This window comes from Rhopalosiphum maidis, chromosome 1 (genome assembly GCF_003676215.2).
Source record: "Rhopalosiphum maidis isolate BTI-1 chromosome 1, ASM367621v3, whole genome shotgun sequence".
NCBI classification, from domain to species: Eukaryota; Metazoa; Arthropoda; class Insecta; order Hemiptera; family Aphididae; genus Rhopalosiphum; species Rhopalosiphum maidis.
The window spans coordinates 50,191,011-50,205,232 of record NC_040877.1 but is presented as its reverse complement, the minus strand read 5'-3'; the positions used below and the strand labels follow the sequence as shown (position 1 = coordinate 50,205,232).

Genomic DNA, 14,222 nt, shown 5'->3' with positions numbered 1-14,222 from the left:
TACAAAACTATTCACTACAGCCTACACTGCCTGTAAGTGTCTACAGGCATTAATAATTGACCGCTGGAGAACGAACGTATATTGTTTAATGTATAATTAATAATTAATAAGCGATTACCGAAAAGTATCTATGGCCACGATAATATGAATGAATTATAAAAAATACCATAAAAAATACTAACTGCAGTCACGCCATCGTCTGTTGCTTATTTGGCGTCACTGCGATCGGCGAACCACCGACCGACTTTATCACCGAATCTCTTATCTACTCGATTTTCAATATTATTATTATTGTTGAAACTTTTGCGCTTAAATTCTGTATTTCTGTTTAATGTTTGTCGTCTCGTTTATCCATAAGATATGTCATCGTTATCGTATCGTTTTAGACATTAAACACCGTTAACGTTACAGACAGTTTTCAAAAATGGAACCAATCGAACGTTGGGTCGTATACCGATGGTGATGCGCCTACGACTTGCGGTTGATGTGACTGTGAACTGTAAAACACAATTTTTGACGACGAAATGGGATTGACCATCCGGGTGGTGCTATTAGCTGTCCTACTTTTAGTCGGCTTGCTTTTCGTTGATTCCCAGGACCTCAATCATCCAAAGGTGTGTATTTGCTTATTGTGTCACCTTTTAGATATTATGAAGCGTTTATTTTGTTTTAGGATGACAAGAGTTTGGTCGAAACTAATGTTTTGCAGTATGAAGGAATCATATTTCTGTCCACGCTTGATGGTTTTTTCATCGCGGTCGACCAAAGGTCTGGCAAAACTTTGTGGAAGTTTCGCGATGGTATATTATAGATTTTATATAGTTGTCTGTTTATACTTTAATATATTACCTACTACATTTTTTTTTGTTTTGTTAGATCCACCTGTCAAAGTTCCCTCTAATATAAAAGATGCCCTAACGTATGTATTCAATCATTTTGTTTTAAATAAAACATATTGTCATTATTACTTTTAATATAAATATTATAAAATTTAGTTTATAATTGTTATAGGCCATTATTTTTGCCAGATCCTAGGGATGGTTCCCTATATTTACTACATAATAAGGATAAAGTAGGAATCAAAAAGTTGGATGTCACTATCCCTCAGTTAGTAGCTAATTCACCATGTAGAAGTTCAGATGGAATATTATTTTCTGGTAAATAGTCCTATACTTAAATAAGATAAATATAATTATTTAAGGAATTATTATAATCATTGTACATTACTTAAAGGAAAAAAAATTGATAGTTGGTATTTTATTGATTGGAATACTGGTGAAAAACACCCTTTTATGAATTTTGAAAAGCAAGGTGAAATATGCACAGCGATTGCTTCTAAATCTATACTATTGAGTAAATCTGGTATGTATTCTTATTGTTTCATAAAGTTATTTAATTTTAATTTTTAATTTTTAAATAGAATATAGCGTTATGATGGTTGACAGCTTAAGTAGTGACCAACGCCAATGGAATGTAACGTTTTTCAGTTACAATTCTAAAACTATGACCGATGAACAGAATTATAATCATGGTATTTAATTTTAATTAACCATTTATTAAATTTTAAACAGTTTTATAATTTTGTTTATTATCAATTAGGTATGACTTATTTTGCTGCTAGTTCGTCTGGTAATTTTGCAGTTTTTCTTAATCCTAAAGATAAATTTGAAAAATCTCCTCCGATAAACTATAATAATTTACTTTGGGAAAGAGAATTTGATTCACCTGTTATTGGAGTTTATCAACATGATGGCGAGAGTCTATTGTCGTTACCACTAACAAACATAGCTAAAGACTCAATAAAGCATTTAATTTCAAACATTGCATTATCATCAAAAGATCCTAATTCTGTTAGTTATTTGTAAGTAAATTATAAATTATTTTACTTAGAAAAAATATCTATGTCTTTACGGTTATCAATTTATAGATAGTTATATCTAATTTTATTAATCATCACAATTCACTAATAATTTACTACTAATTGTTATTAATAATTGTAAGTTGACAATTCTGTTAAATTAAATATTTTAAATATCTGATTTATAGCCATACACTTTACATTGGCCATCATATTAATACAGGATTGTATGCATTACCAGCCATTGCAGACACTGGTGAAGTTAATCCATTAGTAGATAGAGGATTAATTGTTCTTTTAGACAAAACTTCTTTTTCAGTATTACCATATTATAGTGGTAATGAGTTTAATGTAGAACCTAAAAATGTTGAAAACCATACAATCTTATTGGGTAATGCAAATAAATAATTATTCTGTTTTACCAAATGTTTCTACAACATAAATCATCTTTTTGTAGGGCACTACCAGCTGAATCAAGAATTAAATACAGGTATACCGAGAATAACAGGAAACACCGATTCAATAATTTACTATCACAATATGAGTGGATATAACTACAGCAGTAAACAAACAAGCACAATATCCACTCAGACTCCTCAATCTTTGGACTCGTGGCTTATTGTTCAAATACTTGGGGACAACGCTGGAATTAAATTATTCATGATCGGGATAACACTGTTGATGAGTTTAATGTTCTGGTATCTACGAAAAGAAGTAAGACAATTATTTTTGATCTCAATTTAATTTTATTTGTTAAAACAATTAAAAACTTTTAGATGAAAGGTTTGAAGAATAAATCAAATAATAGTCATAACAGTTCTCAGGGAAGTTCAAGAGGTTCAAATCATTCCAATATTAGTTCATCTCAAATAGTTGAAGAATTGCCTGATGGTAGTTTTTGTATTGGAAAAATTATGTTCCGTACAGATGCAATTTTAGGAAAAGGATGTGAAGGAACATCAGTTTTTAAGTAATTATTTTTTTATATCTTATATTAACTTGTATTTTATTAACATGGATTAATATTTTTGTAGAGGGGAGTTTGAAAGTAGGCCTGTAGCTGTTAAACGATTGTTACCAGAGTGCTTTATCGCTGGAGAAAGAGAAGTACATATTCTTCGAGAATCTGATTACCATCCTAATGTTGTTCGTTATTACTGTACAGAACAAGATAAACAATTTCGATATATTGCACTGGAATTATGTGCTGCTACATTACAAGTGAGTTTATAATTTACTTTTATTTTATTTTTTATTTTTAATTAATTAAAAATTTTGAATATATGTATAGGACTATGTAGAAAAAAATGAATTAAGAAATGAAATTACTCCTAAAGAAATTTTATGTCAGTCGATCAAAGGTCTGCAGCACCTTCATTCACTTGGAATAGGTAATATTTATAATTATGATCAAATAACTATTTTATTATTATGATGGTATTCAATATCAGTTCACAGGGACATAAAACCACACAATGTATTATTGTCAATACCTACGCGTGGAAATGGTAGTTTTAGTAGTGTCCGAGCATTAATTAGTGATTTTGGGTTATGCAAAAAATTACAGGGTGGAAAAATGTCTTTTTCTAAACGTTCAGGAGTTACTGGAACCGATGGCTGGATAGCACCTGAAATGTTTGTTACAAATGCATCTGTGGTAAGAATAATTTACCTAGGTACTTTTGTATATTGTATTATATTTTAATTACAAATGTTATTTTAATTTCTTTTAAAGACTAAATCTATTGATATTTTTTCAATGGGCTGTCTGTTTTACTATATCCTTAGTCAAGGAAAACATCCATTTGGTGATTCATTGTGGCGTCAAGCTAGAATATTGGATAAACGTCAAGCCCCTTGGTAAAAAAAATTAAAATATTTGTTAATAAATTCTGTTATACAAACTAATATATAAGTATATAATATAGTCTCAATGCCTTAAATGAAAGTGAAATTTGGAAACGTTTGATATCTTTGATGATAAGTCGAAACCCAGAAGATAGACCCACTGCTACAGCTGTTCGTTATTATCCAGCATTTTGGGACAGCTCTACATTGCTATCGTTTCTTCAGGTGTCTATTTATTTAAAACTTATAAGCATACTAGGGAATTTAATGTATGCAATTTTTTAGGATGTTAGTGATCGCGTGGAAAAGGAACATTCAATGAGCCCTGTAATGCTAGAACTCGAAAAAGGTGGTGATGGAGTAATCGGACAAGATGGTTGGCATGATAAGATTGATCAAGAAATAACTTCAGAATTAAGGAAATACCGAACATATAGAACTGGGAGCATTAGAGATTTGTTAAGAGCATTTCGAAATAAAGTTAGTTATGATTAACTAAAGTGTAAAGATATTTATTTTTATTATACCTGTTTATTTTTTTATGTTATAGAAACATCATTTTCGGGAACTATCTCAAGATACTCAGAAGTTATTCGGTGATATTCCTGATACATTTTTAGAATATTGGACTTCCAAATTTCCACTTTTAGTGTATCATACATGGACAGCTATGCAATGTTTATCAAATGAAATAACATTTGTTAAATACTATACTAGCTGTTACCAATTTCCACGTACAGAATTTACTGATTTGCCTAACTGGCTGTATGAAAGTGATCAGCCTGTCGCATTTAGCAGCTTACAAAAAGTACCTAGACGTCCAAATACTGGTATGAGTTGGCGACACAGAAAACGTGGGAAAACTGTGGAAACTTCTGAACAATAATTTTCCAATGTTTCAAAAAGGTAAAAATAAAATTTATTTTTTTAATTAATAGATACAACTATGACGGATACGTATCAAATGATGAGTAGTTATAGCAATAACAATTAAGTAAAAATAATATTTTAATACTTATAGTTATAATAATATAAGAAATCTGTGATTTTACATTTTTGGGTTCTTTGAAAACAATGTTTTTTTATGAGATCAGCTCCTTTCTCTGCTATCATTGCCACAACAGCGTTTATATTCCCACTTGGCATGGAAGGCATTATTGATGCATCAATCACATATAATTTATTTAATTTATGCACTCTAAAACATTAATAAAATTAATGTCGAATAAAAGTTATTTTAATCCTAATTTACATTGAGTGAATAAATTTCGTACCTTAATGAATGATCCACAACACTTTTATTATGGATACTTCCCATTTTACATGTCCCAACAGGATGATAAGATGTTAATGTCATATGTCTAATGTAACATTCCCAATAATAGTCTGATCCAAAATTATATTTTTCACATCCAGGAAAATGTTTAGTGTTAAACATAGCGCCAAGTTTTGATAATGTTTTGGTTTTTACAAATTTGTTCACCAATTTCATTCCTTGAATCAACACATTGACATCATGTGACTTTTGTAAATAATTTGGTTGAACAACAATTTCACGATTTATGCCTAACTTAACATATCCACTGCTTTGAGGATGCAATAGCACTGGTGCTAATGAAATAACCTGTCTTCCCACAAGAGGTTGAAAATATTCATTCCAAATCTTAAATTATACAATAAATTTAATATTTTAGTTTTATCTGTTTTAGATTATTTATAGTATTATACTCACCTCATTTTTTAAATTCAAGTGATTGAAGTATGCTGCTCCTGCATCTGATGATATTCCATAAGGTAAAAGCATAAATTGCAAATCCGGGGATGATATAGAATAGTTTTTTTTATCTGATGGTAGTTGTAATAAACCAATAGCTTCACATCCTGGATGCGTCCATATGCCTAAAAATTTATTATATCAAAGAAAATTAAAATGAATTATTTGGGTAACTATTACCAGTTCCTTTGAAAAAGTATTTATAAATGTTTATTGGTGATATAAAATCTTTAAAAGTTAAGTCCAATGATTTTTCTAAAGTTATCATGTCTAATCCAGTAATAATGTGGTCTTGTAAGTTTTCTCCCACTGCCAAATCCGCAATCACAGGAATCTTTAAGTTATAATATTAATTTAAAAAAATAAAAATGTAAAAAAAATAAAAATAAAAATGTTTTTCACTTTTAATGGTTTAAGTTGTTGTGCTGGTCCAATACCACTTAATAAAAGTATTTTTGCAGTATTCAATGTTCCTGCAGACATGACAACAGACTTAAGTGCATATACTTTAAAAACTTGGTTAAACCTGTTGTACATAACACCATTTGCTTCGTAATTATGTTTAAACAGCACCTACTTTAATGAAATTTTAATGATTTATTAAGTAATTTTAATATAATATAAAACTATTTTTAAAATACTTTATGCTGTAAAACATAATCACCTTTGTAACCAAAGCATTTGTGAGCACTACTAAGTTTTTTTTTTTTCTTGATTTTAAATATAGGTGTTCAGTGCTTAATCTAGCCCCTGTTCTTATTGACACTGGTGTCAATGAGAAACTACCACCATCTCGTCTAGGAATATGAAATCCATCATTGTTCATATCTAATGAAGTATTAAAGTCCAACTCATTGGCCGCCTCAAGTACAGCTGTTGCAATTGGTGTCACATGTGTTGGTTGATGACTGAAGAATTGTTTTTTATTGGGTGATCCTGGTTGTATGGTTTTTATTTTTAACGGTTTTATATTTTTATTATTTATGTTGTGGATTTTTCTCATTTGTACATATATGTTTGTATAAAATCAAGACACATAGTGATAAGTTACTTGTAATGCTAACTGTTATATATATTTTTTAACATAAATATACTTACTATTATATATATCAGCTTTTTCATATTTGTTGAAGTAGTAAATAACGTCCTCTTTGGTCCAATCTTGTTCAAATTGCCACGTTAAATAATCAGTAGAAATATGCCCTCTTACATGGATATTAAAATTTATGCGACTGCTGCCCCCTAAGACTTTTCCTGAGGGCCATTGGCTAGACTTAAAATAGAATCAGAATCATAATTGGCTTGTATTAAATTTATTATTAATCAGAAAAAAATTTAATTTTATGTAAACTCAATACATTATTTTTCATTGCGAGACATGCGTCTAACTGGGACTCTGTTTGGTGTTGCCAATCGATTGGTGACTTTTGGAACATAGGTGTGGCAAGAGGTATATCATGTAATGATGACACTTTAGGACCAGCTTCTATTAATAAAACAGTATGTGCTTCATTTTCTGCTAAACGTGAAGCTACAACAATACCTGCTGTTCCTCCGCCCACTAAAAAATATGTTGTAAAATAGTTATTTTAGGAAACAATTTTAATTTTTACAAGTACATTATTGTAAAGTGAAATAATTATAATTGGTATACGATGTATTCAGTGTTCACAATAAAAGTTAATCCTATTTTTAAATAGTAATGAAAATATTTTTCTACAGATTTGTATAGAGTATTCTTTTATAAAAAGTTCTTTCTTGTTACAAAAATTGATAAGTTAAATGCAGGTTGAAATATACCACTAATATAGTAATGATCTTTTTTTATTTTTATGAATAATTTATGATATAATATTATTATTCAGGTGTGGTTCCAGGTCTAAATATATCCGATTTAAAAAATCTTTCAATGGAAATATCTCCCATGAAAATATTTTAATATTTTATATTAAATTATTTATTTATTTATTTTTATTTATTATTAAAATATAATATATATATATATATATCCGTTATTGCGATATTTTGATTATAATTATCGACGTAAAAAAAAATTCTAAGACATCTACAAGGACATGTACAAGAAAAATACGACTCTCAACGTTCCACAGCTTATGGTTGCGTATAAGTACTAAGTAATACCTATTATGTATATTACTATATTGTATATTATATTGACACCAAACTCAAACGAGTACTTTCTGCAGTCGGCAGTATAGTGTCGGACATTATTTTCAACTAATATTTTATACAGTCTTACTGCCTCTACTGACTACTATACCAAACCAGGAGCGCATCTAGAATTGTATTTTAGGAGGGACTAATTAAAATTTATAAACATCGTCATACAGTAAAATAAAAAAAATATATTTAATGTATCATAAATAAAGAGATAATAAAAGATGATTAATTTTAAATATGAATTTAAAATCAATAAAATGCAATTTAAGACTATTGCAACGACTTTTACCGACTATGGAAATAATATTTAGACTCTTAAAATTTCAGGGAAGACTGCAGCTCCTCAGAAATACGCCACTGCCGCATACAGTATAATACGACTAATACCTTTGTATTTGCGATGTTTCTCAATGTAAAACCAGTATATTATATACAGTGTGATCCTTTTTAAAGGTAACACTAAATTATTCTGTTTAGTGACATCGGATTGATATGCGGTTTTCGGGAGGAGATATCGAATTCCTAAATACACATTTTTCAATAGTTTTCTAATTGTTAACTCTTTTGTCGTGCGCGTGCGCAACACAACTTACATTTTTTCAAATAGTAACACTTACTTTTAACAACAGATTTGGATAGACCGACATTTTTTAAGTCAATTTGGTCTTTTTTACCATAGCTTTAAAACCAAAATTCACTAAATAACAACAAGTTTAACTTTAGATAAATATTATTAAATTTTTCAACAATCATTCTAGAATTTTATGAATTGTTATGCAATTTTAATTTTTTTTTGTATTGCTCAAAATTAAATTTAAATTATTTAATAATGCCTGAAAACCTACAAATACAAAAAAAAATACTTAAAATTTCCTCCCAAAAACCGCATATCAACCTGATGTCACTGGACAGAATAATTTAGTGTTACCTTTAAAAGGGATCTCACTGTATATTATATATAAATATATATATATGTGGGTATTTAAAACCTTAATTTAACTTTAGATGTACTCAGTGGCGCATCCAGGATTTATTTTACGGAGGTGTTTTAAAATGTTGATACTTATGATAGGCGAGGGCTCCGCCCCACACCCCCCGTATTACATTAACAAATACTATGTATTGATATAAATTATTATATTAATGAAAATGTTTATACTAAGACAGTATGTGTAAGATCTACAAATTGTATAAAACTTTTATACTATAACAAAAATAATAACTTTTATATTCTAAATCACATAAAATAAACCATGCACTATATAATAAAAACCATCAGCTATAACCTATAGTATTAAAAAAACATGAATAATATAATGATATACGTATTATGATTACCTATTTGAATTATAAGCGACGGCATTGGAGAGCAAGTTCATCAATAACCTCTGCGATAGATATAGGTATATATTTCTATGGATATTCATTAATTCTAAGCCATTTAACCTGTTTTCTCCAACGGTATTTCTTAAATAACTTAAGTCTACGGAAAGTTGAAAAGGAGTGTTCATTCTTATGACCAACAGCCTATGATTTGTAGGAAAAATAATAGAACTACCTACAATTGTGAATGATTATTTCTCGCACTTCGTAAGAAAATTTGGAGTTAGGTCTAATAAAACAAAATACGGCCGATGGGGGGTGTTATAACACCCATATCACCTCCCCCTAAATACGCCTCTGGACGTATTTATATATTTATTTGAATAAAGTTTACACTATCAAACACACACATTTTTAATAACACATACAAAATATTAAATAATAATGCTATAGGACACTTGGATAATTTAAATTTAGAAATTATTTGAGGTGGCTATTAATTGTATATAATTTTTTTTAGAAAAAAAAAACTAGAATAATAAATACCTAATATTATTATTATCTAAAAAAAAAAAATAAGGCAAAGTACCTATTCAATTGTAAGCTACTATAAAATGTGATATCTTCACCCCATATATTTTAACTATCCTAATTTCAAAATATCTAGCTTGCTTTTATTTTAGTATTATCTCTTTTCCCTTATCCCACAGTGTCCCATAAATTATATTATGAGATTGATTCTTTGTTAGGATGGTAGGTACCGACTGCCATTGTACATATTATTGAATTATTATCTAATGTAACTGTACAACATATTTTTGCCTGCACTTATACAAGTTATACTTTCATACTTCGTCATAAATTATTTAATGCCAAATAATTATTTACGTACCGACAATGTGATCGAAATATTGGGTTTGGGCGTGCTCATATCCCGCATACTTGTCTAAAATTACGTTCAAAAAGTAGTCGGCAAGCACATACGACACAAAAATATTGACCAGAATAGTGTACGATACATAGATCAAAACTTGGTAATACATCATCCCAGTTGATTTGGCGGGCGAATGATTTGCGTATAACGATTAACGACCATTAGTTGCAGGTATTCGCGCAGCAACAGATTCGTTATTTAAAAATTCCACGATCAACAGGCCGCTTCAGTTTCACTTACTCCCAATATCATAATTCATAATGAATTATTTGCAACTGTCAAGTATCAATCATGGTCCGACGACGACGATTGACATCGATCACGTTACAGAATATATTTGTCGATTACCGTTATCAATTATAATTTTCTTGTTATCAACAAAAATATTAATTTGTTATCTAAAATATATTATCATAGTCAAGGTCACGGTCATAGCACTGAATAACGTCTTAGAAAATATTATCTTCTATTAGTTCTATTACATGTCTATGGTTCTACCACAGAACAATATAATGGTGCTATTCTCGATTAAAGAATAAAGATATATCAAGTAGCAAGTATTAAGATATATTAAGTATATCTTTAATCGTGCTTCTATTTCCATAAGATAGATTCACCTTGATCATAGTTGGTAGATTTTTTATTAATATATTGTTTAAATATTTATCTTAGGACTTAGATCATAATATACAATAATGATATAAATTATTTGATCCAAGTCCTCGGATATTTATATGTGTAATATAAATAATTTACATTGATATGATAATTTATAGTAAAAAAGGGAGTTCTCATTTGTAAGAAAAATGCTCAAACCTAGCATTACCTCTCAAACACATACTATATAGAACTCTTCTACAACCAGTAATCACTCTGGGTGTACGGGGTAGTAATTTGGGGTTCTGCTAATATATCAAATAAGAGAACTATCCATGCCTACCAAAATATCTTCCGTATACTAACTAGAGCACCTTGGTATATCTCTAACAATGTAATAAACTCTGGTCTAAATATCTGCTCTGTCAACGAAACTGTCACAGTGCCACCATATACTACAAACGTTTCCACACAAAACTACAATTAAGCCCTAACTAGCTCATTAGGGACATAGCCATACGAGTACTAACAGGAAAACCAACTAGATGATCTAAACGAAACTGGTGCCGTTACCATAAGCGCAATTTGAAGGGGGGGCTAAGCCCACTTAAAATCAATCATAACCTCCCAAAATGGTTTGAATATATCCTCTTCCACCTTTATATATCTCAGGGAGCATACATACAGTACATACATGCACATTATAATAGTCTCCCAAATTTAAAACTCAAATTGCGCCTATGGCCGTGACTTAAAAACTATATAAATTTTAAATTGTAAATAAATGTAAAGCCACTAGGTGTCTCTAGTATGAGATTTTCCACCATATCATCATTAGTTCTTAGTCTCTCATTTTTACCATAATTATTTCTTATTGTACACCTGTATAGATTGTAATATTCTAAAATAGTCATATATTTTTACAAAAAAAAAAAAAAGTCTATGGTTTACATTACTTACAGACGACTATACTACACTATCAGTGGCATAGCATGAAACTTGGTGGCCCTGGGGCCTATACAATTTGGAGGCCCTCTCTAATAATGTAAAAATTAAACAGTTATTCTATGAGGTAAAAAAAAATGCATGTAAAGGTACCTGTATTATTTTACTGCTTAAAAATGTATAAAAACAATGGCATTAAAATATTAAGTATTATATTATTATATATTATATTCATATAATATAATTAAAAATTAAAACTTTCCTAGCCTTCACTTGAGCAAACTTGTCAATGACAATTGACTTCGTCCAATTGTAATTGCTGTGCCCGCTTATTTTCGATGGAAATAATTGATAAATCACTCAGCCGTCCCTCTGACATCGTACTTCGTAAATAATTTTTTATTATTTTTAGTTTTGAGAACGATCGCTCTGCCGCTGCAATAGTTATAGCCTTATAGCTAACGTCAAGTATAAAATAAAAGTAGTGAATACATCAGGGTATGTTGTTGTAAGAGGAAAATGTTCAATAAATAACATTTCTGCAATTTCTTTTGTTGTATTTAACCTTATGGATATTATATCTTTAAAATATGATCGAAAAGATAGTATCTTATTTAATATCTGATATTCTGATGTACAAAATCTGGAGAAATATTTTGGTCATACTTTTTTTGTAATGTTTCTCCTGATTAGTGTAATTTTTCATCCGTCATCGCGAATTATTGCCGCGAAGAGCATTCAATTTTATCTATAATACCATCGAGCAAAATGCAAATAATATTTAACGATAAGTCATGATAGTTTATTTCTATAATAGCCATCCATTTGAAGAACTAACGCCGTCGTTGTACAAAGTTTTTTTGTATTTTTCATAATCAAATTATTTTCAATGTACCTAAATATTTTTTTTATGTAATGGTACATGTCCTTTAGCCCCTCAACTTGGACTTAACTTGTGGGCCTCGGTGGCCCCAGCCTAACATGCCACTGTATACTATAATACACGGGAAATAGTACTTTATGGCATAATTCAAAAATAGTAGGTACCCTACGTTTTGAAATAATTATTGACGGAACTAGTTTGTTTTAGTAGGTATACCTACTATACCTATTCGTCTCAAGCAATTAAACTTAGACGTAAAACTGAAAAAATACCTACGTTTTGATTATTAAAATATCTATCACATCTTTTATGCAATGACTAATGAAAAGGTTTGTTTTGGATTAACTTACCATTTTTAAATGCATATTTTATTGATAAATACTAATTTTTGTCGATGCCAGGTTACTGTCCAAACCACACTAAAAAATATTGATGTTCTTTGAAGATATTTTTTTAGGCAAGCTAGATTACGTTTCCTACCACTGTGCCAGTTGATTTTTCGAAGTTTTTTTTTATATGAATTGATGATTAACTTGCAGGTTTTATAAATTTTAAAAAATTTCCACGAATCTATACTGACGTGTGGTCAGACTTTGCTCCACAATGTAATTTGTAACCAATGAGTTGGTGTACTCAAATAATAGTAACCGCGAAAACCAATAAACTTTTTCTTAATTCCCTAAAAATATGTACCTATTTATTATTAATGGTTGTCACGGTGGGTATGCGATAGTATAACAGCGTTTCTCAATCTTGGGGGGGGGGTCACGATTGCCTTGACTGGGGGTTACGTAAGTCAAAAATAAAACACCGATTTACAAAATCAACCTTTTCATTCAAATTTGGCTTTTCCTACGATATGATACAAATGTATACTTAATACAGTCAATACAGATAGGGAGAGGGTCGCGAAGTGATTGACCATATCTTATACCTTTTTTGGGGGTCGTGAGATTAAAAAGATTGAGAAACGCTGTGGTAATGTCGTATAATGAATATACATATATATATATATGTGTGTGTGTCATTCATCGAACAAATGGCCAACAGCCGTTAATTAAAAAATGGTTGCCGCTCCCCGCCGAGGTTCCTATATAGAGGTCGGATCGAGGTCGGCAGATAAAGTTCAACATCCATCTCAGCGATTAATTAAACGAAAAATAATGACTTTAATCAATTTTAGTGTTATTCAATAAATATTATTCTCAGAGGCTTGAAACTTTTCGCTATTGCGTATAATATCCATGCACAATATACCTATTATTTTAGTCAATTTATACCATGGATTTATATTCATACCAATCTTAAATACATTATACATCGGTATATTGATATAAGTTATTAACAGCTACTAATATTTATATTATGTGAAATAATAAGATAAAATAATAAATTATAACTTAAATCTACTTAAAAGTGAATTAATTGTATTTTGTTTTTCAAGTTAGTATAAAACCAAAAAATGTTTATAAAGATTAGGTATCATCCTTTTTGGATAAATATTAACAAATAAGCACATAGAAAAATATAAGTTTTTAAGGAAATTTCCCATAGACAGAACATAAATCTATAAAAATTAATTAGTTATTAAATATCATTATATACTGTTATATGCATTACTCCGTAAATGCTTACGAGTTAAAACTTATGATTGATTCAAAAAAATAACTGCGTTTCATTATAATTAGCGTACTTTGCCACTATAGGTATTTAGCTAAGTTTTACTATAATTTATTCAATCTATCTCATTATTATCTAAATTGGTTCCACTGAAATAATGAAAAAAATGAACAATATTTTATACATTTTAATATAAATTAAAGTTACGATAACTTACTAAACTTACCTATGTTATTATTATAGGAACCATTGATTATAA

The 14,222-nt window shown here is 29.5% G+C and overlaps 2 protein-coding genes across 4 annotated transcripts; one reads left to right on the top strand and one right to left on the bottom strand.

The window, feature by feature from the left end:
• The first annotated feature begins 299 nt into the window (after positions 1–299).
• On the top strand, positions 300–6,587 carry LOC113560545 (serine/threonine-protein kinase/endoribonuclease IRE2). 3 transcript variants are annotated; one of them, XR_003406123.2, is made up of 19 exons: positions 525–614; positions 674–800; positions 877–919; positions 1,012–1,157; positions 1,234–1,362; positions 1,421–1,531; positions 1,600–1,861; positions 2,047–2,249; positions 2,316–2,572; positions 2,635–2,828; positions 2,893–3,079; positions 3,150–3,249; positions 3,310–3,515; positions 3,594–3,718; positions 3,787–3,931; positions 3,992–4,186; positions 4,257–4,612; positions 5,416–5,500; positions 6,208–6,587. XR_003406123.2 is itself a non-coding variant. In XM_026966480.2 (18 exons), exons 1-17 carry the CDS (start codon positions 525–527, stop codon positions 4,590–4,592), a joined length of 2,856 nt encoding a protein of 951 aa, XP_026822281.1. In that variant the 5' UTR covers positions 300–524; the 3' UTR covers positions 4,593–4,612; positions 6,208–6,587. The 3 variants fall into 3 exon arrangements, 2 of the variants coding, with proteins under 2 accessions (XP_026822281.1, XP_026822282.1); XM_026966480.2 differs by lacking the exon at positions 5,416–5,500 and having other exon boundaries at positions 300–614; XM_026966481.2 differs by having other exon boundaries at positions 5,416–6,587.
• LOC113560546 (glucose dehydrogenase [FAD, quinone]-like) lies at positions 4,603–10,242 on the bottom strand. The gene is made up of 9 exons (XM_026966482.1): positions 9,877–10,242; positions 6,839–7,041; positions 6,579–6,753; positions 6,145–6,416; positions 5,883–6,053; positions 5,661–5,814; positions 5,439–5,605; positions 4,981–5,369; positions 4,603–4,904 (listed from the first exon to the last, which is right to left on the bottom strand). The coding sequence occupies exons 1-9, from the start codon at positions 10,028–10,030 to the stop codon at positions 4,715–4,717; spliced, it is 1,875 nt and encodes a 624-aa protein (XP_026822283.1). The 5' UTR covers positions 10,031–10,242; the 3' UTR covers positions 4,603–4,714.
• Positions 10,243–14,222: the final 3,980 nt, after the last annotated feature.

Bases quoted from the DNA above. Each gene is read 5' to 3' on its own strand.
- LOC113560546 (XM_026966482.1), bottom strand. From the start codon at position 10,030: ATGATGTATTACCAAGTTTTGATCTATGTATCGTACACTATTCTGGTC. The intron at 5,815-5,882 runs GTGAAAAACATT...TATAACTTAAAG, and splicing joins AACAACTTAAACCATTAAAA to ATTCCTGTGATTGCGGATTT. The intron at 5,606-5,660 runs GTAATAGTTACC...ATAAATTTTTAG, and splicing joins ATACTTTTTCAAAGGAACTG to GCATATGGACGCATCCAGGA.
- LOC113560545 (XM_026966480.2), top strand. From the start codon at position 525: ATGGGATTGACCATCCGGGTGGTGCTATTAGCTGTCCTACTTTTAGTC. The intron at 1,363-1,420 runs GTATGTATTCTT...ATTTTTAAATAG, and splicing joins TATACTATTGAGTAAATCTG to AATATAGCGTTATGATGGTT. The intron at 3,932-3,991 runs GTGTCTATTTAT...GCAATTTTTTAG, and splicing joins CATTGCTATCGTTTCTTCAG to GATGTTAGTGATCGCGTGGA.